This window comes from Lemur catta, chromosome 2 (genome assembly GCF_020740605.2).
Source record: "Lemur catta isolate mLemCat1 chromosome 2, mLemCat1.pri, whole genome shotgun sequence".
In the NCBI taxonomy this organism is placed as follows: domain Eukaryota; kingdom Metazoa; phylum Chordata; class Mammalia; order Primates; family Lemuridae; genus Lemur; species Lemur catta.
The window spans coordinates 1,407,892-1,435,189 of record NC_059129.1 but is presented as its reverse complement, the minus strand read 5'-3'; the positions used below and the strand labels follow the sequence as shown (position 1 = coordinate 1,435,189).

The following is a 27,298-nucleotide window of genomic DNA, read 5'->3' as shown; positions in this document are numbered from 1 at the left end:
CGGCAGCCGGGCCGGGGAAGGGAACGGCTGGACGCGAGCGCGCTGATTGGCTGGGGGAGGCGCGGGGCGGGGCGCCGCGGCGCGGGGCGGGCGCTGATTGGCTGCGGCGCGCCGACGCCCGCGCGCCCGTCGGGGCAGCCCCGCTCCGGTCATGGTGCTGGGCCGCGGGCTGCTGGGCTGCCGGAGCCTCGCCGCGCTGGGAGCCGCCTGCGCCGGCCGCCGCCTGGGTAGGGAGCCGGGCCGGGGAAGGGAACGGCTGGACGCGAGCGGGCTGATCGGCAGGGGGAGGCGCGGGCCGGCGCGCGGACGGCGGTTGGCCGCGGCGCCCCGCGCTGTTTTCTGTTGCGCGGGAGTCCGAGTCCGCGGCGGGCGCGGGGGTGGCGTCAGCGACCGGCCCGCGGGTCACTGTCGCGGGGCTTGCGGCGGCAGCGGTGCTCGGTAAGGAGGGCCGGCGCCCGCGGCTCGGCGGGCCGTTCTGCAGCGGGACGGCAGAGCCCAGCCGCGCCGGGCCGGGCCGGGCCAGCCGGAGGCCTGGAAGCGCTGGCCTCCACGGACCTGCTCCGGCCTTAGAGACCGGATTCCCTCTGCGCTGCCTCTTGCTTTGCTGGGATGCTCTGACCTTGACTTCGACATCACTTTTGTGACTTGGTATCTAGCTGGTGTAGCAGTAGGGGCAGTGGGTTAAGCCGTGGTCTCTGGGAGCTGGGTAGCAGTGAGCTAAAACCGCGGCGCCCTAGGTGAGGACAGGGGGCAGCGAGGCGTCCTTGGCCGCTTCCAGGCCTTGCTGAAACCTGTCAAGGCTCTGGAGGGCGTACAGTGTCGTCATTGCTAAGGAGAGAGCCTGTTTCTTGAGGTCCCCAGAGCTACAGGTTTTTTCCGTTTAGGGACACTCATCAAAGTGTTGGGGCAGACAGCGTCAGTGGGCGGCGAGGAGCTGGCGGGGTGTGGCAGCCCCACACGGAGGAAGGGAGCCCCGGCCCCAGCATTTGGTGTCTTGCCGAAGCCCTCGCAGTTCAAGAGAAGAAAGCAGTTGTGAAAGTTCTTGATTTTTTAAATATTTTATGGGCCCAAAAACCATGTTTCTGGACTGGGCTCAGGCTGTAGGCTGCAGATCTGTGAGCTCTGCTTATGCAAAATACTACATACAGTAACAAAGTTGAGCGGGGTTGGGCTAGGTGATATGAGAAAGGAATAAGGTTTCTGGTGGTGCTGGCACAGATGAATTATTTCCTTAAAAATAAACGGATTTTCCCCAGGTTGCCAGCTTCCTCATAAGGCTCTGATGGGGCCCAGAGCAGACTGAGCACCAGTTGTAAGCCATGTTTCTTTCGCCTGGGCAGTGTTTTTGTTTGTGATGCTCCACCAGGACATTATCCACGGGCTCCTTTGTGAGGAGGATGCTCCTGCACCCACGGAGTCCTGTTTCAACCTGCCGCCCCTGCTTTACAGCGCTCCTTGGGGCCTGGCTAGTGCTGGGGCTTAGGGCAGGTAGAATATCACAGAAACCCGATCAGGCAAAACTGTTTATTTTGCTGTGCATGAGGAGAAAGATCTGGAAAATGCGCGGGTGGTTGTCAAGATTGGAAATTGGATATGTTTGTATAATCACTAAAATTACAATTTGGGCAGTTTCCCTGGTCGTGGCAGATAAGGTTGGATTCCACATTTAGCCTCTAGGGACACTGTCTGTCTGTCTTTCTCTTGGTTGGGGTTGCCCGATTTCTGGATCCTTTTTGGGAGAGGCCCAACCTGGCACCTACCCCAGAATTGCACTGTCTTCTGCCACCTTTTGTGGGTTTTTTTTTCTCCCTTTAAAGCTAAGACTTAAAATATTGTTGGCCCCATGTATTTTTGTGTTTAATAGGAGTTTCATTGCTGAAAATATTTTGGGCTCTGTCTACTGGGTGGAGTATGCTTCTGTCCCCTGAAACTCCTCCCTGCCTCCTGGCTTGCCCTGGTGGCATCCTTTGGCTCCCTGGATAGTGACTCTATCCTCCACACGTGAATCTAGGACACTCGTGGCCAACTCTCCATTTCTCAGGAACTGGCGAATTCTGTGCAACATTCACAGCTTGAATTTCTGCCATTCAAGGGAAAATACAGTTTTCTCCTCTGGCTGGAGGCCGGAGAAGGGGTGTAAATAACTCCGTGCACCTCGGGCTGGGCTGGTTAGGAGGCAGCAGTGTGCTGTGGGTAAACAGGTGGACCTGGGCTCCTTCACTCCGTGTCCTCGTCTTTATGTCCGTCTCTGCGTCAGGGGGCATGAACATGCCAGAACTGGCCGTGGTCGTGTCAGACAGTGGTCTGCATCACGACCACAAGCTGGCAGTCCTGTCCTTTTAGAATCCTTGAAAAAGAAAATAAAGATTGTAAGTCTGCAACAGTTGATCTCTATGAACGTGAGCATGAGTCATTTTCTATATTTTCTTTATGGATGTGGTTACATGAGGATATTCTCTATCGAAGGAGCTTAGACAAGCTGCAAGGCCAGGCCCCAGCATGGAGGCCTGCCAGCCCGGTTGGACACTGGGCTGAGGCTGCGTTGTGTCTGCAGGTCCAGCCCTGCTGGGAATCGTCCTTCATCACACAGATCTGAGGAAGAGTTTGACTGTGGACCAGGGGACAATGAAGGTCGAGCTGCTGCCTGCCCTGACCGACAACTACATGTACCTGGTCATTGACGAGGACACCAAGGAGGCTGCCATCGTGGATCCGGTGCAGCCCCAGAAGGTTTGCGTGGCTCTGCCTGGCGCTCCCTGCCCTTGTCACCAGCACGTGTCTTCACGGCCATGGGTTTCGTAACCGCAGCGTCCTTGCACCTTTGCCCAAGCTCAATGGAAATAAGCACACTTAGTTTCTGAAAAACAAACTGGCGTCCAGCCGCTCTGTGAAAGGGAGCAGCGAGAGGGGCGGAGACCAAAGGCCACACGTGGAGAGAAGAGCACTCTGCCGTTAAGATCCCCACGTGTGGAAACACACCTCCACCTGGGGACGTGGCTCTTTCTGGATGCTTTTTGCCCCTTGGTGCTGCCCCTGGGGTGGTGGCCTCAGAGCAGGAGGGGCTTGGAGAGGTCATGGTGGGACTGTGAGTGCCAAGTTGAGCAAGAGAAAAGGCCACCTTCATCCTGTTCTGGCATCTGGGGAGCCAGTAGGGGGACGGTGTCTGAGGGTCCTGGGCTCCTGAAGTCTGCCCCCCTGCCAGGCCTGTGGGTGTGACATGTGTTGGGGCCTGTGTCCTGCAGGTCGTGGACACGGTGAGGAAGCACGGTGTGAAGCTGACCACGGTGCTCACCACCCACCACCACTGGTAAGTGCCGGCGCCGCCCACTCCCTGAGCCCGGAGGGCGCCCGCAGCGGGGCCTGTCTCTCGCCTGTGGAATGGGGGGCTCAGAGCCATGGAGGCCTTTCTGCCCCCACAGCTCATCTCCACCGAGGGACAAGCCCCCACTGGGACTCTGAGGCAGCTTTTCTCCTGTGGGTGGGGCCTTTGGGGCGAGGGCAGGGCCGGAGCCTCCCGTGTCCTGCGCATCCTGGGCCGGTGCCGTGCTCGGCCATCCGCTGGACGGTCCTGTTTGTAAGAAGACGCGTTGCCATATTTGGAGAGGTTGGGCTTTTCAGTGCTTGCAAACCACCGGGTCTGGGTTTTAGGGCTAGAGTTGGCTGCCTAAGGCCCTTTGGCTTTTTGAAACTTTGAGGCTCTGCAAAGCTGGAAAAAATGTTTGTTTGCTCTTAATTTTCTTTGCCAAGTAAGTGCTTGAGGGCAGGCAGCACTTGTCCTTGAACGTTCCCGCGGGTGTCACTGCTGTGGGCCCCAGGTCCCAGCACCTTCTTCCTCCTCCCTCTCCTTGGGGGTCACAGAGGGTTTGGTGGAAACATCACGGTTGATGTGAACAAACAGTGTAACCCAGGCGGGAGCGTCCTTGGCTCCTTTAGCCAGGCCCTGGCTGAGCAGCTGCGGCACTGGGGTGAGTGCCGAGGCCCAGGTGCTGGGGACACCGAGGGCTGGGGACGGAGCCTGCAGCTCCTCCGGCCTCGTGCGCAGGGAATCCACCCGCATGTCGCAGGTGTGCTCCCTGCGTCTCTGTCATCTGTCTGTCACCCCCGTCCTAGATGCCCCTTTCTGATACTTTGATGCTTTTTGGTGTTCGCCAGCACCCTCATGCTCACGCCAGCAAGTGAAATCCTAGACCGCACCCTAGGACGTGCGCCAGGGTCTGGCGTGCAGAAGCCGAGGGTTTGCCTGTGGGCCGGGGCTGGTCTCGAGGCCTTGCTGCTTTGGGCTCCTGGCGCCCTCCCGGAGGGCAGAGGGCCCGGGCAGTGCCGCCCGCCGCCCACCAGCTGTCTCAGGTCCCAGCTGTGCCGAAGTGGGCGGTTCTAGTGTGCGGTGGGGACTGAAGCTGCACCCACAGGAGGCAGGTGCTCCCCGGCCCTGGCCGCCCCGCTGATGTGAAGCCTGGTCTGCAGGCCTGGGACGCTCAGCCCTGTCAGCTCACCAGGGTGGGGTTCTCGCCCGGGCGAGGCTGGGAAAGGAACCTTTCCCTGCCCCTTCTGAAACCCAGGCCAGTGGGAGTCCTGGGGGAGGAGGTACCTCTACCCGCTGCACAGAAGGACACTTGGGGGGTGGCGCCAGCTGACCTGTCCCCCAGAGACACGCGCCCTTGGGTGGGCTGGCATCGTTCAGCTGCCCAGGTGATTCCCCAGCTTAACAGCCTGTTGATCTGTCAGAGGGTGGATCCCAAACAGGTTCACATTGGCATCACCTGGGGCATTTCACAAACCCCGCCCAGGCCTGCTGCCCCAGGCCCAGGGTGGAGTCAGGCCAGTGCCTTTTAAAGATCTCCAGGAGGGTCCCTCGGGCCCCATAGCTGGGAACCACCTTGCGGTCACGCAGGCGTTTGTGATGTGGTTCCAAAGACAGCAGGGGACGGAGGTGCCTGGCTTGGGAACCGGGTGTCTGAGAACACTGTTGCCAGTGGAGCCGAGTGACAGACAAGCAGCCGGTGTCCTGTGCTGGCAGACGGGCGTCTCCCAGAGTAGAAACCGACTGGGCAAGATAAGCGTCCGTCCGGTCAGGGCTAAAAGCAAGCCAGCCACCTGCGCGTCCCAGCAGGTGGCCCAAGTCTCCCATTTGACTTTCAGGGACCATGCTGGTGGCAACGAGAAACTGGTCAAGCTGGAGCCAGGACTGAAAGTGTACGGCGGTGACGACCGCATCGGGGCCCTGACCCACAAGGTCACGCACCTGTCCACGCTGCAGGTATGGAGGGGTGGACGGGGAGCGCAGTGTGGGGGAGAGTGGGGGGACCCCCTCCCGCTTCCTGCTGTCCCCTCCTTTACCCTGGGGAGCCAGGAGGGGGCTCAGGGCGTCCTGGGCGTTGTCTGGAGAGCACAAGATTCACGTGCAGACGCCACGGGCCGCGGGGGCCGAAGGTAAAGAACCCGGCAGGCGGGGCAGGGAGAGCAGCTGAGGCTAGGCGCCTGAGGAGGAGAACGGCCAGCAAGATGCTGGCTCTAGACCCGGCCCAGTTCTGCAGGGAAATGAAGCCACCCCCTTTGTCTTTGTGGCAGGCATGGTCTGGAGGGGCAGGAGAGATCCCTGGGGCTTGAGGGGCTCCTGCCCCGCTCAGGGCATTTCCTGGGGCATCTGCCGGGCCAGGATCCTGGATCTCCCGGGCCCCAGTGCACCGGGATGACACTAGTGGCCCTGGAGGCTTCCAGGGCACCTGGGCAGCACCTGGCTGTCACCTGCTTTATTTCAGGTGGGGTCCCTCACCGTCAAGTGCCTGGCGACACCGTGCCACACTTCAGGGCACATCTGCTACTTTGTGAGCAAGCCTGGTGGCTCCGAGCCCCCTGCCGTGTTCACAGGTGAGTGCACAGGTGTGTCGGGGGCCAGAAGTCCTGTGCGGAGGCGTCGGGAGGCCTTTGGGAACCCCTGCCCAGACGCAGGCGTTTGCTGCCAGGTGGCCTCGAAAGGGTTGCTGTCCTCTCCCTGAATCCCGTGTGCGGAGGACCACGGCCTTGGGGGAGAGCCGGGGCCTGGCCCATTTGCTGCCCTGAGATGGGGTCCCACATGGGGTCACAGCGCTCTCCTGCCCGGTCACTGAGGCCAGGTACCTGGGGGGACATGCCCTCCGGGGGACACGGCCCAGCCCCCACGGCCTCCAGCACAGACCACCACCTCGTAACTGTTTTAGTCAATGTGATCTTCAAGCTCTGAGTCTTCCAGAAATTTAAATTATAATTGTGATATTGTAACTGCAGTGCAAGTTCGATTAAGAAGACTGGCCATGGCCAGGCATGAGGGGCGCGGTGGCTCCCGCCTGGAATCCCAGCACTCTGGGAGGCTGAGGAGGGATTATCACTTGAGGCCAGGAGTTTGAGACCAGCCTGACCAACATAGGGAGACCCCATCTCTAAAAAAAAAAAAAAAGGCCACGAGCAGCGTGGGGTCCCGGTGGGCCCTGCTGCGGGAAAGGAGCTGTCAGCATGGTCGCTGCGGTAGCGGGTGTGGGCCCGGGCGCCCGTCTCTGGGGCCTCCCGTGTTTGCTGTGAGAGGAGGCCCCCGCAGCGTCGCCGAGGGAGCAGGGAGCTCGTGCTGTGAGGACAGAGGGCGGCGCCCGCTCACAGGCGTCAGGACCGTGGGTGTCCCTGGGAAGGGGCCCGCCCGGCGCAGCTCTGCCTCTCGCCGTGACACAGGGTCCCAGACCTCGGGGTCCTGGAGAACCGAAGTGGGTCGGCCTCCGCTGCACTTGGGGGCAGGGACAGGGCGGTGTCCTCTGGGTGGACGTGTGGGGGTTAGCAAGGCGGGGACGGCACCGAGCAGCCGGGTGCGCAGGGGCAGAGGCCTGGCGGCGTCCAGGGTGCCGGGGCCACCGCAAGGGGGAGGCAGGAAGGGGCCTGGAAGGCTCGAGGGTGGTCTGCAAGGTGTGAGCTGTGACATCTTGGTCTCAGGATGGCTGCTGGGGACAAGGGCAGGTGCGGGGTCCCGGGAGGGGTTGCCATGTCCACTGGGACTTGAGGGACGTTGTGGGGAGCGAGCTCAGGGCAGAGCCGGCGCGGTCAGTGTCTCCTGGCTCCCTGGCCCCCTCGGTGGCTTCCCACCTTGTGGCTGTCGTTCTGTCTTCCAGGGGACACCTTGTTTGTGGCCGGCTGTGGGAAGTTCTACGAGGGGACGGCGGATGAGATGTACAAAGCTCTGCTGGAGGTCCTGGGCCGGCTCCCTCCGGACACGGTAGGCAGCGCCCTGCCTCTGGGGCGTCCACTGACCGGACGTGGCCCGGCCCGGAGGCCCCAGGGCTCTTGCGGAGGGGCTGTCACGGGTGATGGCTCAGGCTTCAGGGCTCACGTGTCGGCTCCTTCCTCAGAAAGTCTACTGTGGCCACGAGTACACCATCAACAACCTCAAGTTCGCGCGCCACGTGGAGCCCAACAACACGGCCGTTCAAGAGAAGCTGGCCTGGGCCAAGGTGAGTGGGGCGGTTGTGCGGGTGCAGCGTCCTGTGGGCCAGTCGCCGAGGGCGACTCGAGGGTCCTGCTCAGAGGGTCCCGGGCGCTGGCGCCCACCGTGCTGTGCCCAGAGTGGGTCACAGTGAGCCAGTTGGGCTTTGGACCAGCACAGTCCAGCGTCACTCGCACGAGCCCCCGGGTGTCTTCCTGAGATCCTGCGGACTCGGTGGGCCCTAGTGGGCCCCAGACTGCGTTGCTAGCAAGTGCCCGGGCGCGGCCCAGGCTGCAGGTTCCAGCCCCGTTTCCCACGTTCCCGGGAGTGGGTCAGGTGGGCCGTGTGGCTCGGCCGTGTCCTGCCCTGTTTGGGGAGACCGCTGCGGCCTGTTCCGCAGACTCGTGGAACGTGGCCCGAGAGGCTCCTTGTCTAAAAGACGTTGATCTCAGCAACAGCCCCACGTGGGCCTCCAGGCGCGGCCCCGGACAGCTGGGCTGGGGACAGCAGGAGCAGGAGGGGCTCTCCTGGGCCCCAGAGCTCTGCTTCTCTGGATTCACTCGCTGAAAAACGGCAACAGCAGAAACCGCAGAGCGACGGGTCCAGGTGTGTGCTCCTTCCTGCCGAGTCCAGGAGTCACGCCACCTCATTACGGGTTTGTTGTTTTTTTAAAAACAATCACCTTTTTTGTTGAGGATCTGTTTCACCTGTGCCTATCTAATAGTATATAAACTCAGACAGTACGCGTGCCATTTTCTGACTTCCTTTTCAGTCATCTGCTTCTCAGTAACTGAACTTTTAGGGTAATTTACGTCCTATCGTATGTATCTGTTTTGAGCAAACAGTGTGCACGGGACGAATGTGACAGTGTGTGCCCCCTGCAGCCAGGACACAGGATGCTCCCGCTGCCCCAGGCTCCCCCGGCCCCGCCCGCTCCGCACCCAGCCAGCCACCCATCTGCTTCCTCTCGGACAGATGCCTCTCTAGGGTTTCACATAAACAGAGTCATGTGACTCTGCTGTGTCTGGCTCTTCCGCTCAGCGTGATGTTTCTGCGAGTCCTCCTGGTTGTCTGAGTGACACCTGTAGTGGGGACACACTGCGCTTTGTCCACTCGTCTGCTGGCGGACACTGGGTCAAAATAGTCTTTTGCTACCATGAATAAAGTTGCTATGGACGTCTGTGCACCAGTCTTGCTGTGGACACGTTTGTTGCTCTTGGGGACGTACCTAAGAGTGGAATTGCTGCCCTGTATGGTTAAACATATGTTTAAGAAACAACCAGACTTTTCCAAGGTGGTTGTGCCATTTGCCGTTCCCACTGTCAACGCCTGGGCGTCGCAGTTGCTCCGCACGCTGCCGCTTGGCATTGTTGGTCTTAACTTTTGCCGTTCTAGTGGGACGTGTGCACTGGCATCTCATTGTGCTTTTCAAGTTTGCGTTTCCCCGTGAGCAGCGGGCTTGGCCATCTTGTGTGCCTGCCGCCGTCGGTGCGATTTATGTTCACATCTTCTGCCCCTGTTAAATATTGGATTGTTTGGCTTGTTACTGAGTGTTCCTCGTGTCATGGGAAATAAGTCTTTGTCACCTATCTCAAATATCTTCTCCCAGTTTGTGACCTGCCATTCCATTTTCTTCAGTGTTTTTGGAAAGTTGAAAGTTATACTTTGGTGAAGTTCAGTTTATAAACTGTTGTTTTTTGTGTCCTAAGAAACCTTTGCTCACGAAGACGTTGTCCTACAAAGTCTTTCCCAGAAGGCCGAAGTCTTGCTTTTACATTGACATGTGATTCACGGGATCCACTTCACGTCCACGTTTGTGTGTGGTGTCAGGGCAGAGGTTCGCTTCTTTGCGTTTTGACATCCGCTTGCTCAGCACTGTTTGTTGAAAAGACTCCTGTCCCCATTGTATCACCCTGGCACCTCTGTTGGACAAAAACGTCTATGTCTGGACGCCCACTCCATCGGCCCGTGTGACTCTCCCTTGTGTCGGAGCGCACTGCCTCGACTGCTGTAGCTTTACGATACGTTTTGCAATCAGGTAGATAAATCCTCTAACTTTTTCAAAATTGCTTTGGCTCTTCCAATCTGGCTTTTGCATTTTCATTCTTAGAATCGTCTTGTGAATTTCTCCATAGAAGCCAGCTTGGCTTTTGATGGGGCCTGTGCCCTGACAATGGATCCGGAGGGAACGGAGGTCTTGGCCGTGGCGAGTCTCCCTGGGAACCGGCACAGCTTTCCGCTCACTGAGGGCTTTAGTTGTTCTCAGCAATTGTTTTGTGATTTCCAGTGTTAAGGGTCTTGCACGTATTGTTAAATGTATCTCCAAACACTTCACATTTTTGGATTTTATTGTGATTTTTAGTTGATAATCTTAAGAAATACAACTGACATATTTTAATTTTCTGGGTGAATACCCAGGAGTAGAGTGGCTAGGTTGCATAGTAGGTGTGTTTGACTTCTAAAGAAACTGCCAAACTGTTTTTCTGAGTGCTTGTGTTATTTTACATTCCCGCTGGAGAGTGTGAGAGCTCTAGTTGTTTCACGTCCCTGTCAACAGCTGGTATTGTCAGCCTCTTTCTTAATTTTATGGTTTATTTATTCTGTCAGCCTTTTCAAGTGTGTGACACAGTCCTTGGTCAGACACACGCGTTGAGTGGTTTCTCCCGCCCTGTGGCTTGCCTCTCATTTTTTCAACAATGTCTTTTGAGGAGCACATGTTTTTAATGTTGATGAAGTCCAATATATTATTACTATTTTTTTTTGCATTTGTCAGCATTTAATGAACTTCCCTCGATGTGGCTTCAAGCCACCAGGACACAAGCCCCCCCACCGCCCAACACCCTTAATCTCAGCTCTTGTGCTGAAGAATTTGCCTTCCTGGTGACCGGCTGCTTTGGGAGCTTTTCCTTCCCCAGAACTTTGCCTGATCCACACGTCCACGTGGGAGCAGCTGCAGTCTCCTTTTCAGCGGCATCTACCCGTGTCTGCTCACTGACCAATGTCCACAGTTTAGCAAGGCTGGCAGTCGGGCAAAAGCTCTGGTTCCTCTTGAAGTGGCAATGCCTCCTGCCAACTTCCCCACGGTAACCTGGGTGATGCGTCAAAGTTGACCTTGTGGTGGTGCCCCCAGCGTTGCCCCAGCCTCCTGGGTGCTTCCGGCGCCTGCAAACGTGGCCGTGGCTCACGTGGCCCCAAAGCTTCCGGGTCTTCCTCAGTCTGGACAGCATGTCGGCGGCTGAGACAAAAGGAATATATTATCTTTTATGGTTCACTTTTTTTTTGTCTCCTGAGAAATCTTTGCTTACCCTAAGGTCAAAAAATTTTCTCCTATGTTGCCTTTTGGAAGTTTCACAGTTTATCTGTTAAATTTAGATTAATATCCCCTCCCCCACGGCTGGTGGATCCGTGGTGATGGTCCGTGTTTCGCTCCCGACGTCGGCACTTGTGTTGTCTCTTCAGTCTTGCCTGTCTTGCTGATGGTTTAGGACTTTTGCCTCAATTTCCCTACTGTCTATTGCCCTGATCTCTGCTGTGCCCGTGTCTTATTTCTATCACTTTGCTCCCTTAGGTGCTAACGTGCAGCCTGCGGGCAGGGACGCCAGACCTTTGTTTTCTAACAGAAGCGCTGACCACCCACTGCTCTGGCAGCGGCCGCGGGTTTGCATGTGTTGCATTTCCATTATCTTCAATTTGAAATATTTAAAAAATATCCTTTGTGATTTCTTCTTTGACACATGGGTTACACTGAATTGTGTTACCTTTTTCGTTAGCCTTTTCAACATTTTATTAGAATTTTTACCATTTAGAGTTTTCAGCTTTGGCTGCTGGGAGCTGTGCCGTGAGCCTGCGGTCTCTGGTCTCTGCGCGCTCGTGCCCCGCCCCCCCCCCGGAGGAAGCGCTGACGTGGCCCCCGTTCCAACAGACAGTGCACAGGCTGTGACGGTTCACACTCCGCACAGTGTCTGTGAAGACCTGTTCAAAATTATCGTTAGAAGCATTAACTGTCCTTCCCTCAGTGAGGCGGAGGGAGATTTCTTAGAACCCTGGAAAGAACAGATTAGCCCTGAGCCAGGCCCCTGCCGACACCCCCACACCCCTATCGGTTGGGTGGAAGAATCGCTCCTTCCCAGCCGCTGCTGGACAAGCAGCAGGTGGGTGGGACGGGACCCTGGGGCTGAGGGCCCTGGGGGGCAGCTCCTGGCCCACCTCTCACCTGAGGCCTCCTGGGCAGGAGCGCAGGGGCCAGTGGGGACCAGGGGCTGCTACCACCCTGCCCTCCTCCCTCGGGGAAGAGCTTCCGCAGGAGCCGGAGTTGGCCCGCGGTGGGTTTGCGTTCCCTGCTCTCGTCTGCCCTGGTCAGGTGTGTCAGGAGCGAGACTATCCCCCAGTGGAGGTGACAGGCAAGTGGAGGTGACAAGGTGAATGTGACAGGCTGTCTGTGCAGGGCGCTGCCCTGGGAGCCTGTGAGGGAGGGAGGGAGCTCTGCCCACCCCCCTGTGGAGGCGGAGTCGCCCCAGAGAGGGGCCCTGGCACGGTCACCTGTCACTGGTCACCTCGCTGTTCCACCCCCACGTGCTTGCTTTCGGGCTGGGGCTATGGTTTTCTTATTTTCTGTGATTTCTGCATTTTTGCCCATTACTACTTCTGTGATGTGAAACAAACTTCCCATTAATGAGGAGAAAGCTCCTCCTCCCCCCCTGCCTCCCAGGCAGCAACGCACGGAGGGGCAGGGCCGGGCCGGGCCGGGTGGTCCCACAGGGACGCGCTTCTCCTCCCTTCTCTGGGGGCGAGGCCGACTGCACCCCGCTCTCCTCGCCTTCCCCGTCGGGCCGTTTGAGGAGAACTGGAAGGTGTTTTGAAATGTCATCTCTAAGTTTCCAGGTTCAGGTGACGCGTCTCTCTTGCAGGAGAAGGACGGGATCGGGGAGCCCACGGTGCCGTCCACGCTGGCGGAGGAGTTCACCTACAACCCCTTCATGCGAGTGAGGTGAGGGGGCTGTGCGGCCCCTGTGGCCCGTCCTGTGCACACAGCAGGGCACGGCCCAGACCCTGGGGAGCCTCACCGAGGCCAGCCGGGGACTTGGACGGTTTTTCTCAGAGGCGACACTTCTCTTGGCCCCTTGGCAAGGGTGTGGCTCCGTTTGGACCCTGGAGGCCCAGCCCCATCAGAGGTGGAGCTGCTGCCTCGGGGGCCCTGGGCGCTGCCTGGCAGCGTGGGGTCAGGGTCTTTCTGGCCTCTGGGCTGCGCCGAGTCCCCGGCTCAGCCAGTGAGGGTCTCCCACGGCAGATGCACCCCACCTGCCGCCGCTTCCTCTGTGAGACCGCCCGGGGGTGGGGGGCATGGGCCCTGCGTGCCCTGCATGCGGCCTGCAGCCCGGCGCCCGCCTCCGCAGGGAGAAGACCGTGCAGCAGCACGCGGGCGAGACGGACCCGGTGACCACCATGCGGGCCATCCGCAGGGAGAAGGACCAGTTCAAGGTGCCCCGGGACTGAGGGGCCGTGGGGCCTGTGGTCACAGCTGCCTTCAAAGGTGTTTGGGGATTACGAGGTTTTAGGTAATTGACTTTCCTACTAGTCTGCTGGAGATGCAGTCTTGGTTTAATTTTAAATTGATTTCACAGCGCTCTGCTTGTGTTATCAAATGTTCTGATGCATAATTTATAAGAGAAGCTTAAAAAGTATTTATTCCCATACCCACCATGTGCAGACTCTGCGTTGTCTCTGAGCCTCCCAGTGGGGTCCCCATGGGTCACCTAATGCCACAAGGAGAGCTGCCCCTCCCTGCGAGGTGGGCTGCCGCGTGAGCCTGCCCCAGCGTCGCCTGGGCTGCATCTCCCCACCCCCACCCCCACCCCCACCCCACAGGCCTCTGCGGGATCCAGGTCGGCATCTGCACAGACTGGCTTCCCTACTGCCGTGGGACACGTGGGTTCAGCCCTTTGGGGGCAGGATCCTGTCCAGCCTGGGCTGGCTGGGGAAGTTGGCAGCTTGCAGATGTGGCAGGTCGCATTTCTGTGCACGAAGCCAGGTATTTGGGGGGGGGGTGCCTGTCCCGAGCCCTCTGACTGCCGTCTCGCATCCCGGTCTCCCAGCTTGGGGCTGGGCAGAGGCTGAGGAGGCTGCCCCAGCTGGCTGGAGCCTCTGCCGTGTGGCCACATCACACCTTCCCTGTGTCCCCCTGGAGCTCCGCGCTCACTCCCATGCCCCATCCCTGTCTGTCCCTGCAAAAGCTGCTCTTGTGGGTTGTTCTGGGAAGTCTCCAGGGGTGGCCTGGCACCTGGCCTGGTGCAGGACTCTGCTTGAGGTAGGGGCTGTGTCCCTGCTGTGGTCCTGGCCAGCTGTTAACGTGACTGTTAGACCCACGGCAGTTGGCACCTTTGTGGCCCCTGCACGTGTTGTGATGCCCACAGGCCCCCTGGGGCAGGGAGAGGAGTCGGGTCCTGCGGTCTCTGGGCAGCCATCCCCTTGCCCCTGCACCAGAGTGGGCGAGCTGCCCTCCCTCTGAGGCTGGGCCATGGCTCGGGATTTCTCTCTGGGATCCCGGAACAACGGGGAGGACGGCTGTGCGTCCTGCCCAGACCCTGGGCTCCAGGTGGACCCGGTGGCTGGCGAGTGGGGAGGACGGGGGAGGCCGTCCCAGAGCAGCTGGATGGGGGGGGGCCTGGCCGCTCCAGAGCGTCACCGCCGGTACCTCCTCTCTGGCAGGCTCCCAGGGCGGAGCACAGGTGCCCTGAGCCATCTGCCAGACATCTCAGGGCTGTGGGCCAGTGGGGGCTTGGTCACTGGGCCACACTGCTGTGGGGTCAGATCCAGGATGTTTGAAAACTGCACAAACTCATTCTCACATAAAGATGATGATGTTACAGGTGGAGCCAAGGCTCCCGGTGGCCCCCGGCCCCCAGCGGAACCACGGGACGGGGCTGGGGGCAGCAAGAGAGACGAGCACCGTCCCGAGAGGCACTGCGGGGTCTCCTCTGGGTCCTGCCCCCGCACCTAACGCCAGGTGTGCACGCAGGCTTCCGGGGGCAGCGGCTGCCCAGGTGCAGTGTCTTGATGTCTGCGAACAGTGGGAACGCGGTATTTAGAAATCGCGTGGAACACAGACTAACAGTGCGCCTGCCGACCAGCACATGAACCCAATCCAGCGGCTGCCCCGCAGCCTGTCCCTCCCCCCAGGGAAGCCTGTGTCCCCTGAATCCTGGAGGTGTCACTGCATCCTGCTGTGCCCGCTCCTCAGGGCCCAGCTGCGGCGGCTGTGGTCCCGTCCCCCCAGCGTCCCCCACGTGGCAGTCCTCCGTCTCTGCACCTGAGCGGTGGGCGAGGGTCTCCCCGGCGCTCATACTCAGAAGTCCGTTTCAACTTTGGGAGACAGTGTGGTGTCCTGTTGGGATCACTGGCCGGTTTCTGCTGGTGGGACAGGCACGATGCTGCACACTTTGCCCGCACCTGGCACCAAGCTGTGAGTTTTGTGACTCTCAGGGGTGGCGAATGGCGTTTCATGGAGCCTTTAGTGAGCACTGACTTGGCCACTGGCCATTTCCATTTCCTGTGTGAACCGACTGTTCGCTTCTTCCCCGGGAGCTCTTTATTCTGTCTTGTGTCCTTTGGTTGTGCATATTTACCATTTTTGCTTCTTGTTGGCTACTCACTATTGTGTTGAGTAGAAATTCTTGACTCAATGTCAAATGCGTCCTTTCCGTCCATGGCAAATGCTCTTGCATCCCGTTCAACAACTCTTCCCCGCCCTGATCCGCCCGTGATGAAAATCCAGTGGAGTTTTTTGTTTTGCTTTTCACGCTTCAGTTTGTGATCCACGGGAAGGTGTTTTTCATGCCTGGGTCCTTCACTCCCACGTGGGGTGGATACCAGGCCCCTGGTCTGCACAGCCAGCTTCCAGTGCGGACTGTCCCGTGTGCCCACGTTCCTGTCTCGGGTCTCTGGCCTGAGGTGGCTGCATGTTCTCTTAGCGGCTGTGGTTTTCCGTTGCCAGGGAGGGACCTTGTCCTTGTCCTTCGGCGGAGTCCCAGGTGTTCTGGGCACTGGGCTCTTGTGTGTAAACATCAGAATATTTATGGCGGGGCTGCAGTGGCTTCTGCAGCGTGGAGTCGAGTTAGGCCAGTGCTCTCTGTCCGTCCGGCAGCTTTGCCGCTGCCCTTCTGTGCTGACGCCTCCACCCGGCATCACGGCAGAGCCCAGGGTGGCCTCGCCTCAGACACCAGCCACAGGTCAGGGGTCCCAGGCCACCCACACTTCTGACCGACTGGCTACCGATTCAGGGGTTCCACGACCCCTCAGCGCCCTCAACTTGCTAGACCGACTCAGAGCCCAGGGGCTGCGCTGGGACTGGGTTCACAGAAGAGTTTCTCCACGGCTGGGGACTGGGTGAGCGGGATGGTTTTGGGATGATTCAAGCACATTACATTTACTGTGCATTTCATTTCTGTTATCACATTGTATTATAATAATGAAACAGTTATACAACTCACCATAATGCAGAATCCGTGGGAGCCCTGGGCTTGTTTTCCGGCAACTGCTCTGCCGGGAGGCGGAGCCTGGAGCGAGGGGAGCGGCTGTACCTGCAGATGAAGCTTCCCCTCGCTCACTGCCCCTCGCCTCCTGCCGTGCGGCCTGGCTCCTGACAGCCATGGGCTGCTACTGGTCGGTGGCCCAGGGCTTGGGGACCGCAGCTGTAGAGGACACACAACACGACTGTGGGGCGAGGTCTGGGAGGCCAGGCTGTAGCTTCCTGGCCATCAGCCTAGGGGTCTCCCCTTCCCGGCACGTTGTGTGCTCCCCAGGAAGCCACTCTGGGCTTTCATGACGCAGGGAGACTGAGGGAGCCACGGACCATGAGGTCAGGCTGGTAGCACTGGCCCCAAGCCCCAGTCACGGGGTCACTCTTGTGACCAGCCGAGGGCTCGTGAGTAACAGATGAGCACTCAGAGGGTGGGGACCTTCCCCAGGGACGCAGATCAGACGCAGGCTGTTGTCAGCAGATGCCTCTCCAAGTGCTGTAATTTTCTCCCTAAACGTGGGTTCTTTAGGGACATCTGGTCCCTAGGGAAGTTGATTTTTGATGCTATTTTAGTGTTGTCTTTTATAGCAACCGTCAGAAAATGTAACGAGGTGCACTTGACTTTCCTCCCGCGAGCCCTGCTAACCTTGCAGTCCTGACGCCCCTGCTGGGTCCTTTGTGGTCCTGTCGCTGGAACTTCTGTCTCCCTGTGTCTCGCGGGGGTGGTGGCTTTAGGTCCCGACTTCACTGCACGTGCCCAGGAGCTCTGGGCTTCAGCAGTGGGCAGACGGGAGTCCTCACAGGGGCAGCGAGACCCGCAGAGTGAAAACCGAGGGGCTCGAGGTGGAGAAAAGCAACCGCGGGGCCCGGGGCAGGTCTGCGGAGAGCGAGGCGCCCGAGGTGCATCCTGGAGACCCAGGGTGTGGTGGCTGAGCAGGCAGCTGTTCCCGGCGTTTCCCAGGGTTTCCGATTGGCCTGTGGGGTGAGCGCTCAGGGCCAGGAAGGGCAGGGGGACCCCTGGTGCGTGCAGGCAGGAGCATGTGTCCCAGATTGGGGCTGAGCTGAATGGCCTGGGCAGCTGCAAGGACGGTGTCCGATACGGAGATGGGGACAGGGTGAGAGGGGCAGAAGGCCGGGCAGTGGAGGTTAACAGGCAGGAGGCGTCCGGCAGCGTGGGCCGAGTGCCGATCCCCACCGTGCCGGGGGCGGAGGCCAAGGTGTCCAGGCAGGAAGCTCGGAGGGCCGGGGTCCCGGGGGGTGGTGAGCCAAGTGTTCCCGTGGAAGCGGCAGCCAGGCCTGTCTCCAGGAAGGCCGGGCCGGCCCTGAGGGGCGTCCTCCTGGCACCGGGCGCCTTCCCGTCCCTGCTGGCCTGGCAGAAGTTACCCGAGTGGGAGCTGAACCTTCACTGTGGTTTTTTCTGGACCTGTCAACTAGTCTTCTTTTATCTGCGAATTATACAGATTTCTTTGAGACAAAGTCATATATTCTTGGGCTAAATCCGCTTCATAATTTCAGGTGCTGGACTCAATTCGCTAATTCCTTTCTTGTACACAGCTGCCCGCTGCCCTGCCCTGCCGTCCCGTAGAGTCCCAGTCAGTAAACTTCTGTCCACCTCAAAAATAGCTGACGATTTTAGTAAATGTCTTTTGCTAATTAGTTTAACTGAGGGGAAGTGCATACAACACCCAACTAACCATTTAAATTGCCCAGTCAGGCCCCAGGTGCTCATATACCTGTAGCCCCAGCACCGTGGGAGGCCGAGGTGGGAGGATCGCTTGGGGCCAGGAGTTTGGGCTGCAGCGGCGGCCTGTGCACTGGTGTGACCTCAACCAGAGCAAATGAATGAAACTGCAAGGAAGCAGAAGAAAAATAATAAAGATTAGGGAGGAAATCGGTGAAACTGAAAATAGAAAAACCAAAGTTAGCTCTTCGGAAAGATGGGCGAAATGAATCCGTAGGTAGAATAACCAGCACCACGAGGGGGAAGACGTAACTGTTACCAAATTCAGGAATGAAAAGAGGGAGAACCCCCCGTCCGACAGAAATGAACAGGACTTGTACGGGAATACAGGGAAGCCCTACACCAACAAATTCCCAGAAAGACAAAAATCTCTTACGTTGACTCAGAGACAGAATCTGAACAGACTTATAAAAAACTGAATTAATAGTCTCCCTGCAGGAAGCCCAGGCCTGCGTGGCTTCCCTGGTGCCACTATCAACAACCCCAAGCCCTCGCCAACTTCCAGAACAGAAAAGGGAGCCCTCCTGCCATGGCGGGGGGCGTCTGGGTCACGGGCGGGTCCCTCATGAGTGGTTTGGAGCTGTCCCCAAGCTAGCAAGTTCCTGCTCTGCTGGGTCCGTGCGAGGCTGCAAGAGGAGACTGGCACCCCCGCCCCCGCTTACTCTCTGGCCACAGCTCTGCCATGTGCCACGTGTGGCAGCGGCCTGTGTCCCTCGCCAGGAGCCGCCATGCCGGCCCCTTGCTGCTCGTACAACCCACAGAGCCCTGAGCCAAACAAACCTCTCTGTTCCCTATGAATTGCCCAGCCTCAGCTGTTCCTTTATAGCAGCAGGGACTGAGGCAATTCACAAGTCGCTGCGAGGCTACGCCAGGGAACGATGCCACACAGAAGCCCCTGCAGCCCGTCTGCCGTGAGCACAGGTGCACATTCCACGCTGTGACCAAGTGACATCTATCACAGGAATGTGAGCTGGGCTGAACATCTAAAAACCAATTAATGTAATAGGCCACATTAATAAAGGAGAAAACTCACAAGATCATCTCAGTAGATGCAGAAAAGCATTTGACAAAATCCAACACCTTTTCATGAGAAAAAAATCTTGAATTATTAATAGAAAGGAATTTTCTCCACCTGACAAAGGCCATCTATGTTAGGTTCTGATTGGTGCTGTAATAAATCACAACCGTAGTGATTTAAAACCACACAAATTTACCTTACGTTCTTGGAGGTCGGAAGCCGGCGTGTCTTGCCGGGGTAAGATCCGAGCGTGTGCCACGCTGCGCTCCCTGCAGAGGCCGCCTGGACCCACCGGCTCACGGCCAGCAGCAGCTGGTTGGGTCCTCACGTTGCCATGCCAACATCATCTAACTCCCGCGTCCACTTTTAAGGACCCTCTAATTACACTGGGTCAGCCGATCTGCAACCTCAACTCTGTCTGCCACATAACCTAACATGCTCCGCAGGCCCCGCGATCGGACGTGGGCAGCTGCGGTGGGTGGCATTGTTCTGCCTCCCACAGCCCCCACGAAAACACAGCGCCACAGCTAACGGTGCGTGACAACGTTGGCCTCCAAATCAGGGACAAGGCGAGATGTCCACTCCCGACACGGCAGCGCGCTGGGCGTGCAGTGTAAGACAGCAGGTAGCGCACACATCAGCAAGGGAAGAGCAGAAACGTCCTTATTCACAGATGCCGTGACCCTGTGCACAGCAGATCCTAAGGAATACAGCTACACAACTGGAACTAATAAGTGTAGCAAGGTCCTGGGATACAAGATTAATAAAGAAATTCATTATATTTCTGTATGCTAATAACAATCCAAAAGTGAAAGTAAGATTCCATTCACAGCAGCATCCAAAGCAATAAAATACTCAGGAACTACTTTAACAAAGGAAATTGAAGATTTATACACTGAAAACTACAAAAATATTGCTAACAGAAATCACAGAAAATCTAAAATGTTCACTGATTAGAAAACTATTGTTAACTATTAAAGTCCCAGCAGGCTTTTTTTGGAGAAATTGACAAGTGGATCCTAAATGCATATGGAAATACAAAGAACCTAGAAGAGCCTAAACAATTTTGAAAAAGACACAGTTGGAGGGCTCAGGCTACCTGACTTCAAAATGCACCCTAAAGCCACAGCAGTGAACTGTGACCGTGTGCGAGGACAGGCACACGGGCCAGTGGGCAGAACTGAGAGTCCAGAATCAATCCTTGTATGTGTGGTCAATTGATTTTTCAACAAAGATGCCAAGACACTGCAGTTGGGAAACGATAGTCTTCAACAGGTGGTGTTGGACGGTTAGGCCCTCCCCTCGCACCACACACAGAAATCCCCCCAAATGGATCACTGACCTAAATGTAAGAGCTGAGGCCACCAAACTGTGAGGAGGAGAAAATCTTTGTGATCTTGGGTTAGGCAAAGAGTTCTTATGCAGGACACCAAAGTTATGAGCCACAAAAGAGAAAACTGTATACATTGGATTTCATTAAAATGAAAAACTTTTGCACTTTAAGACATTAAAAAAAAAAGCCAGCCACATATTGGGAAGAGTGTTTTCAAATCTTTTATCCAGTAATCCATACTGTAAAGTCTTGTATCCATAATATACAAAGTCTTACAATTTAAGAATAGAAACAAGCCAATTAAAAATGGGCAGAAGACTTAAGACTATTTCACCAAAGGAAATAGCAGAATGGCCAGTAAACACGTGAAAAGGTGTCCGACATCATTAGTCGTTAGTGAAAAACAAACTGTAATTAGAATACCTGAAAAAAACCCGTATGGTATGGATGTGGGACAACCAAAACTCACACCTTTAAGATGATGGAATCATTTTCAAAAACAGTTTTCAAAAAAGATACAGTATTAGGTGAACCAGCAATTCTATTCCTAAAAATCTATCCAAGCAAAATGAAACACTGTCTAAAGATGTTTATAGAAATAAATATAGCAGGGTATACACAATAGTTCCCAAATGGAAAGTCTGCTGGTGAATACGCAAACGTGGTCTCTCCATAGAACAGTCCTGTTCGGCCATGACAAGGCAGGAAGCACCGATCCCCGACACAGACTGACCAACCTCGAAAACCGGACGCTCAGCCAAAGGGGCGACACAAACGAGCACGTCTTGGGCGGCGACGGCGGAGGCCGCACGGCGCCACACGCTTCCTCAAAGCCGCTATCACCGTGGGCGACCCGTACGCTGCGCAAGTTCTGCGTCAGTAAAGCCATCGTAGAAAAGGAACCGTAGAGACTTTCAGCCTCGACAAACAGCAAATGAAACTGAAGAGGAAAAAGATAACACGTGTTCATAGTGTCAAAAATAGCCACCACGTTAGGAAAAAATCTAACAAACGCACGCACGATCACAACACAGAAATCTTCAAAACCACCCGAGAGGACGGGACGACGTGGAAAAAGGAGGAAACAGAGCACGTCCACGGGTTGGAAGACTCAGTATCGCGAAGGCATCAACTCTCCACAAACTGCAGCACAAATCAGAATTCAACAGGTTTCTGGTTTTGTTTTAGAAACTCGACAGGCTGTTCCCAAAGTTTACATGAAAATGCACAGAACCAGGAATACCCAAAATGCTCCTGAAGGGGGTGGGGGCTGCTTTACCGGACGTCGAACGGCTTCCATGGTGGGGACAGTGGGGACGGCGCTGCAGCCGGGCAGACGGTGGAGGGAGGGGAGCCCAGAGAGGCCCAGCTCACCCGGCCCGACCTGGTCGCGGGAACAGCCATGTCACTCATCGTGTCACGGCCACCGTGGTCCGTACAAAGAATCAGACTCGAGCTCACATCACAGAAAGCAGATGATACCACAGGACAGAACAACGCAGGGTTCACAGGATATTTTAGGAGATTATACCCAAGTCCGTGTGCCAGTAGGACTTGAAGCCATAAGCTGGACTACATAAAAGATTTTTGGCATTTTTTCCGTCTTTATGGTTATATTTGAGGAATGAAGTTCAATACACGTTTAAGGGACCTCTTCCAAGCCTGAATTAAAATTAGGAACTCTCGTCAGAGTCACAATGAGGATGAAAAGGCCACTTGAGTGCAAGAGAAAACACCAGTGACGTGTACCTGACAAGGGGCTGGCAGCTACAGTTTTTTAATATCTTGCAAACCAGACTAACAGACAACCTGATAGCAAATCAGCACGAGAGCCGGGTGAGGCAGTGCCTGCAGCCCCAGCTACATGGGATCGCGAGGCTGAGGCGGGAGGATCGCTTGAGCCCAGGAGTTGGAGGCTGCAGGGAGCCACTGCACTCCAGCCTGGGTGACAAAGCGAGACCACGTCTCAAAGAAAATCTAGGCTGGCCGGCTGGCTCACATCTGTAATCCCAGCAATTGGGAGGCCGAGGCGGGAGGATCGCTTTGAGCTCAGGAGTTCGAGACCAGCCTGAGCAACACAGTGAGACCCCGTCCATACCAAATATTAAAAGAAAAAGAAAATTGGCAGGAGACTTAAAACACGCACTCGTTGAAACAGGAGAATCCAATGGCCAAGGAGCCTCTGAAAAATGCTCAGTCTCCACTGCTGAGAAAACACAAAGCAACAAAAGCCGCCATCCTTCCGCCACCAGAGCAGGGTGTGAACAGAGAGCGAGGTCCGCCTAACTCCTTGGGAAGGGGTGGCCTCACCCCCTGGGAAGACGCACGTCCCTGGGTCCCAGCGACTCCATTCAGTTCTGCTCCCACAGAGGTGTGCCGCGGGGACGCTACCACAGGGCCCGAGGGTGTCGCTGGAAGCTAAGCTGGCGGCAGACCTGCGCCTCCTGCAGCAGCAAAGCGAACGCAGAGAACAGCGGCTGCCACGCGGCTGCACCGCACACAGCTGGCACAGCGGCCTGACGCCATGTCCGTGAGGACTGGAAGAGGCAGCACTAACTCCTCAGGGAGACACTGCTGGTAAAACCAGAGGGAGACGGGGGAGCGGCCAGCCTGCAGCGGGGACAGTTGGGGACAGAGTGTTCTCCGTGGAACCCGTGGCTGGATGTATGCATGCACGTTCCTCAGTGTCCTTCCAGACTTCAAGAGGTTTAAAAATGTATAACCTGCTTGCCAAGATCCTGTTGAGGCTCCCCTACCACATGGAGCTCGCCCCGAGGCTTACACAGAGTCCTGTTAACTCCCCTCCCCCCCACATGGCGAGGGGCTCAGGGGCGGCGGGTGTGCCCGGCTCCAGCCTCAGCCCCAGGCAGCAGCCACACGGACACAGAGGCCCCACTCGGGGACCTTTCCCGGGAAGAGGCCGCCCGGCTGGCCCTGGGGCCCCTGCTGAGTCTGCACTTTCCGCTGTGTAAACTTACCTGTGGATCTTTCTGGGTGTGGACTTTCTCCCTGCGGATCTATAATTTCTCAGAACAGAAGCCGAGAAACGACCTGGGGAACGATCGATTCTCAATAAAGGGAAGGAGAAGCGTGTCCCTAGCACCGGCACGGGGGACCCGCCCACGGGACCGGATACCCTGGAGACTGGGGGTGTGGGTCACTGCCCCGCCTACCTGGTCCGCGCCCACAGTGCCTCTTCCAGCTCCTTCCGAGCACATGATCCCACCCCCCAGAGTGAGGGGGCAGGGCCACCGACAGCCAGAGAGGGGTCCTCGGGGATGTGCAGGGGACAGGCAGGCAGGACGATGGCCGGGCCCCACCTGCTCAGGCCCGGAAGGAGGCAGTGACCAGTGGAGACGGGGTTCAAGCAGGACAAGGAGGGCCGGGGGAGGCGCCGGGCCTCTGCGGGCAAGAGCAGCCTTCTTCCCCGGCCCGGCTGAGGGCGACCACAGGCCAGGCCACCCCCACTTCCCTGCCTGCCTCTCCCCAGGAAGACAGGGCTGGGAAAGCAAACACAGGCGCCCGGTGTTCCTGCCCAGTGTTCCTAGAAGAGGCTTGGGGGTGGGGCAGTGGCCAGACACCAGCTGACCCTGAGGTCACAGGAGGCTGAGACAGGCCTGGGCCCTGGACAGCCCCTGAGCCCGGGAGCCCAAATGGTGACCCCCTCTGGGGAGAGCGGGTGGGCACCACACAGGGGGCACATGGGGAAAGGGGGTGGCGCCCACGGAGGCCAACAGTCATGGCTCAGCCTGGGAATGGATCCCCAAGACCTCAGAGCCACCCGAGGGGTCCCTGCCCATGAGTGGGAACGGGCAAAGCCCTGGGTTCCCCAGACCTGCCTCGAGCACCAGCCCACTCCCAGGGGGCCCCACCCCCACCTGGCTGCCCAGCCCCGCCCCAGCCAGCTCCGCAGGGAAACGGGGACCGGTGCCTCGGGTCAGAGGCGGCTTTGGGTGGACTCTCGCCCACACCGTCTGCACCAGTGCTGGCTGCCCGGCACGAGGGGGTTAACGGGGCTGGGGCCAGCTGGGCCGGGCCTGCGGCCGACAGGCACTGGCTGCCCCGGGGCCGGCACGGCAGACGCTCTCACTGCAGCCCACAGCCCGGTCTGCACACGCAATGGCCCTGAGGAAAGGTGAGGCACCTAGGGCGTCCTGCCACTTACCTGGGCCGGCCAGCTGAGACCCCAAGCCTGGGGGGGCCAGGGCCAGGGCCAGCCCTCAGGGCAGCTCTAGAGGGCTCAGCTCTGGGGGACTCTGGGGACCGCTGGGTGGGAGGGGGATGCGGCTGGGCCACCCAGCAGAGGGTCTCTGTTCCCTTCTCCCACCTCCCACCCCGAGAGCGCGGCAGGCAGCGTAGGCAGGGGCTGGTGAGCCCTAGGCCCCTGGAGCCACCGGGTGGGCCCACTGCCCTCCAGCCACTTGGTCCGCTCTCAGGGCCCAGCCTGGGCAGGTAGGCGATGGTGCCTCACACCCCTCATCTGTGGGGGTCCCTGGCCTCAAGCTTGAGCCGGACTCCAGGGCTGCCCCAACCCATCACAGCCCCCCACTGCCCTGTCCCACCCCACCCCCGGCATCCTGAGCTCTCTGGGGCAGGGACAGGGCTGTGTGGCGGGTGGCACAGTGTCCAGCAGGCAGGGTTTTGGGATGTTGCTGCTGGTGAGACTGCTGCCGGGTCAGTGGGGCCTGGGGCTCCTAATCCCAAGATGCAACCTGGTAAGCGCTACCTCCCCTGGTAAGTGGAGGGTCTGGGGTCTGCCCCAAGGCCGGGGTCAGGCCACACACAGTGGGGAGCAGGCAGGCGGGTACCCCCGCATGTGGGGCTGGCCAGGCAAGGGGGGCCTGGCTCACCAGGGGCAACAAGTGAATACCGCCCCCCCAGACCTGCTCTAGAATATTCCGCAAATGGCCAGAGCTCAGCTGACGGCTCAGTTCCTTCCCCTTTCTCCGGACACTGGACACCGTAGCAGCCTGGCCCGGCCCGGCCCGCCCGTCTGCCTTGGGGGTGCCAACGGCCACACGGCCCAGCAGCCAGCAGGGGCCCAGCCTGCCCCAGCCCATGTGGCCTGGCTGAAGCCAAGCCGAGTCTTTGCGACGAGGCAGGGACGTCACCCCGCCGGTCCCGTGGGGGAAAGTGCAGAGTCAGCACGGGCGCAGAGAACGCGGTTAAGGGGGTGACCGCGTGCCTCAGTTCACGACCGGGCGCCCCCGCTCTGGCGTCGCGCTCACCCCAGGCAGCCCAGGGTGCCCTGCCAGAATTCCCCTTGGTGCCGCCCCCTCAAGCCTCTCCCCCCACAGCAGGCCTGGCGCTGGCGCTGCTGCTGGCGTGCGGGGCAGCGCTGGGCCACCAGTGCCCGGCCGCCTGCACCTGCAGCTCCGGCGACGACGCGGACGGGCTCGGCGTCTTCTGCAGCTCGAGGAACCTCACGCAGCTGCCCGCCGGCATCCCCGCCGGCGCCAGGGCACTGTGGCTCGACGGCAACAACCTCTCCTCCATCCCCCCGGCCGCCTTCCAGAACCTCTCCAGCCTGGACTTCCTCAACCTGCAGGGCAGCCAGCTGGGCAGCCTGGAGCCGCAGGCGCTGCTGGGGCTGCGGAACCTGTACCACCTGCACCTGGAGCGGAACCAGCTGCGGAGCCTCGCGGCCCACACGTTCGCGCACACGCCCGGCCTGGCCTCGCTCAGCCTCAGCAACAACCTCCTGGGCAGGGTGGAGGAGGGGCTCTTCGCGGGGCTCGCCAACCTCTGGGACCTCAACCTCGGCTGGAACAGCCTGGCGGTGCTGCCTGACACGGCCTTCCAGGGCCTGGGCAACCTGCGCGAGCTGGTGCTGGCCGGGAACAGGCTGGCCTACCTGCAGCCGGCGCTCTTCTGCGGCCTGGGCGAGCTGCGCGAGCTGGACCTGAGCAGGAACGCGCTGAGGAGCGTCAAGGCCAACGTCTTCACGCGGCTGCCCAGGCTGCAGAAGCTCTACCTGGGCCGCAACCTCATCGCCGCCGTGGCCCCGGGTGCCTTCCTGGGCATGAAGGCGCTGCGCTGGCTGGACCTGTCCCACAACCGCGTGGCCGGCCTCCTGGAGGACACGTTCCCGGGCCTGCTGGGCCTGCACGTCCTGCGCCTGTCGCACAACGCCCTGGCCGGCCTGCGGCCCCGCACCTTCAAGGACCTGCACTTCCTGGAGGAGCTGCAGCTCGGCCACAACCGCATCCGGCAGCTGCCCGAGCGCGCGTTCGAGGGCCTGGGGCAGCTGGAGGTGCTCACGCTCAACAGCAACCAGATCCAGGACATCAAGGCAGGTGCCTTCCTCGGCCTCCTCAACGTGGCCGTCATGAACCTCTCTGGCAACTGTCTCCGGAACCTTCCGGAGCAGGTGTTCCAGGGCCTGGGCAAGCTGCACAGCCTGCACCTGGAGGGCAGCTGCCTGGGCCGCATCCGCCAGCACACCTTCACCGGCCTCTCGGGGCTGCGCAGGCTGTTCCTCAGGGACAACGGCATCTCCGACATCGAGGAGCAGAGCCTGTGGGGCCTGGCCGAGCTCCTGGAGCTGGACCTCACCTCCAACCAGCTCACGCAGCTGCCCCGCCGGCTCTTCCAGGGCCTCTGCAAGCTGGAGTTCCTGCTCCTCTCTCGCAACCGGCTGTCGGCGCTGTCCGCGGAGGCCCTGGGCCCCCTGCAGCGGGCCTTCTGGCTGGACGTCTCGCACAACCGCCTGGAGGCGGTGGCCGAGGGCCTCTTCTCGCCACTGGGGCGGCTGCGCTACCTCAGCCTCAGGAACAACTCGCTGCAGTCCTTCGTGCCACACCCTCCCGGCCTGGAGCGCCTGTGGCTCGAGGGCAACCCCTGGGACTGCCGCTGCCCCCTCAAGGCGCTGCGGGACTTCGCCCTGCAGAACCCCAGTGCCGTGCCCCGCTTCATCCAGGTGGCCCCCGAGGGAGATGACTGCCAGCCCCCCGTGTACACCTACAACAACATCACCTGTGCCGGTCCCCCTGGCGTCGAGGGCCTCGACCTGCGGGACGTCAGTGAGGCCCACTTTGCTCACTGCTGACCCCGGGGCTCCTGGCTGTGGTCCCCTGCCTGGCTCGCCCCGGCCAGACGCTGCCCTGTGGTCAGGACAGGTCCTTGCTGTCCTCAGAATGAGGAGCTGTGAAGAACGGTCCCCAGGCTGTGCCAGCCTGATGGGGTGAGGGGGGTGGGCATGGCAGTCCCCCTGCTGTCACCAATTAAAGGAGGACAACACACCGAACACA

At 59.0% G+C, this 27,298-nt stretch overlaps 3 protein-coding genes and 1 long non-coding RNA gene across 5 annotated transcripts; 3 read left to right on the top strand and 1 right to left on the bottom strand.

Annotated features, from left to right (window-relative positions):
- Positions 1–126: 126 nt before the first annotated feature.
- HAGH (hydroxyacylglutathione hydrolase) lies at positions 127–13,141 on the top strand. The gene is made up of 9 exons (XM_045541123.1): positions 127–227; positions 2,555–2,730; positions 3,243–3,307; positions 5,140–5,257; positions 5,760–5,868; positions 7,131–7,234; positions 7,368–7,469; positions 12,349–12,428; positions 12,835–13,141. The coding sequence occupies exons 1-9, from the start codon at positions 152–154 to the stop codon at positions 12,932–12,934; spliced, it is 930 nt and encodes a 309-aa protein (XP_045397079.1). The 5' UTR covers positions 127–151; the 3' UTR covers positions 12,935–13,141.
- LOC123631465 lies at positions 7,654–11,105 on the top strand. Its single transcript, XR_006733165.1, has 3 exons — positions 7,654–8,096; positions 9,151–9,479; positions 11,010–11,105. It is a non-coding gene; the product is annotated as an uncharacterized LOC123631465 (long non-coding RNA).
- A 176-nt stretch (positions 13,142–13,317) lies between the features above and the next one.
- LOC123631368 (proline-rich protein 36-like) lies at positions 13,318–20,937 on the bottom strand. The gene is made up of 4 exons (XM_045540935.1): positions 20,786–20,937; positions 16,603–17,356; positions 15,928–16,128; positions 13,318–14,498 (listed from the first exon to the last, which is right to left on the bottom strand). The coding sequence occupies exons 1-4, from the start codon at positions 20,935–20,937 to the stop codon at positions 14,283–14,285; spliced, it is 1,323 nt and encodes a 440-aa protein (XP_045396891.1). The 3' UTR covers positions 13,318–14,282.
- A 1,162-nt stretch (positions 20,938–22,099) lies between these two features.
- On the top strand, positions 22,100–27,294 carry IGFALS (insulin like growth factor binding protein acid labile subunit). Of its 2 annotated transcripts, none has more exons than XM_045541114.1 (2): positions 22,100–24,183; positions 25,349–27,294. In XM_045541114.1, the coding sequence occupies exons 1-2, from the start codon at positions 24,168–24,170 to the stop codon at positions 27,094–27,096; spliced, it is 1,764 nt and encodes a 587-aa protein (XP_045397070.1). In that variant the 5' UTR covers positions 22,100–24,167; the 3' UTR covers positions 27,097–27,294. The 2 variants fall into 2 exon arrangements, with proteins under 2 accessions (XP_045397070.1, XP_045397069.1); XM_045541113.1 differs by having other exon boundaries at positions 25,346–27,294.
- Positions 27,295–27,298: the final 4 nt, after the last annotated feature.

Bases quoted from the DNA above. Each gene is read 5' to 3' on its own strand.
- HAGH (XM_045541123.1), top strand. From the start codon at position 152: ATGGTGCTGGGCCGCGGGCTGCTGGGCTGCCGGAGCCTCGCCGCGCTG. The intron at 2,731-3,242 runs GTTTGCGTGGCT...TGTGTCCTGCAG, and splicing joins ATCCGGTGCAGCCCCAGAAG to GTCGTGGACACGGTGAGGAA. The intron at 5,869-7,130 runs GTGAGTGCACAG...TCTGTCTTCCAG, and splicing joins GCCCCCTGCCGTGTTCACAG to GGGACACCTTGTTTGTGGCC.
- LOC123631368 (XM_045540935.1), bottom strand. From the start codon at position 20,937: ATGGCTTTACTGACGCAGAACTTGCGCAGCGTACGGGTCGCCCACGGT. The intron at 16,129-16,602 runs GTTAGCAGGGCT...TGTCCTCTACAG, and splicing joins AGGGGCGTCAGGACTGCAAG to CTGCGGTCCCCAAGCCCTGG. The intron at 14,499-15,927 runs GTGAGTTGTATA...CACTGTTCGCAG, and splicing joins CCCACGGATTCTGCATTATG to ACATCAAGACACTGCACCTG.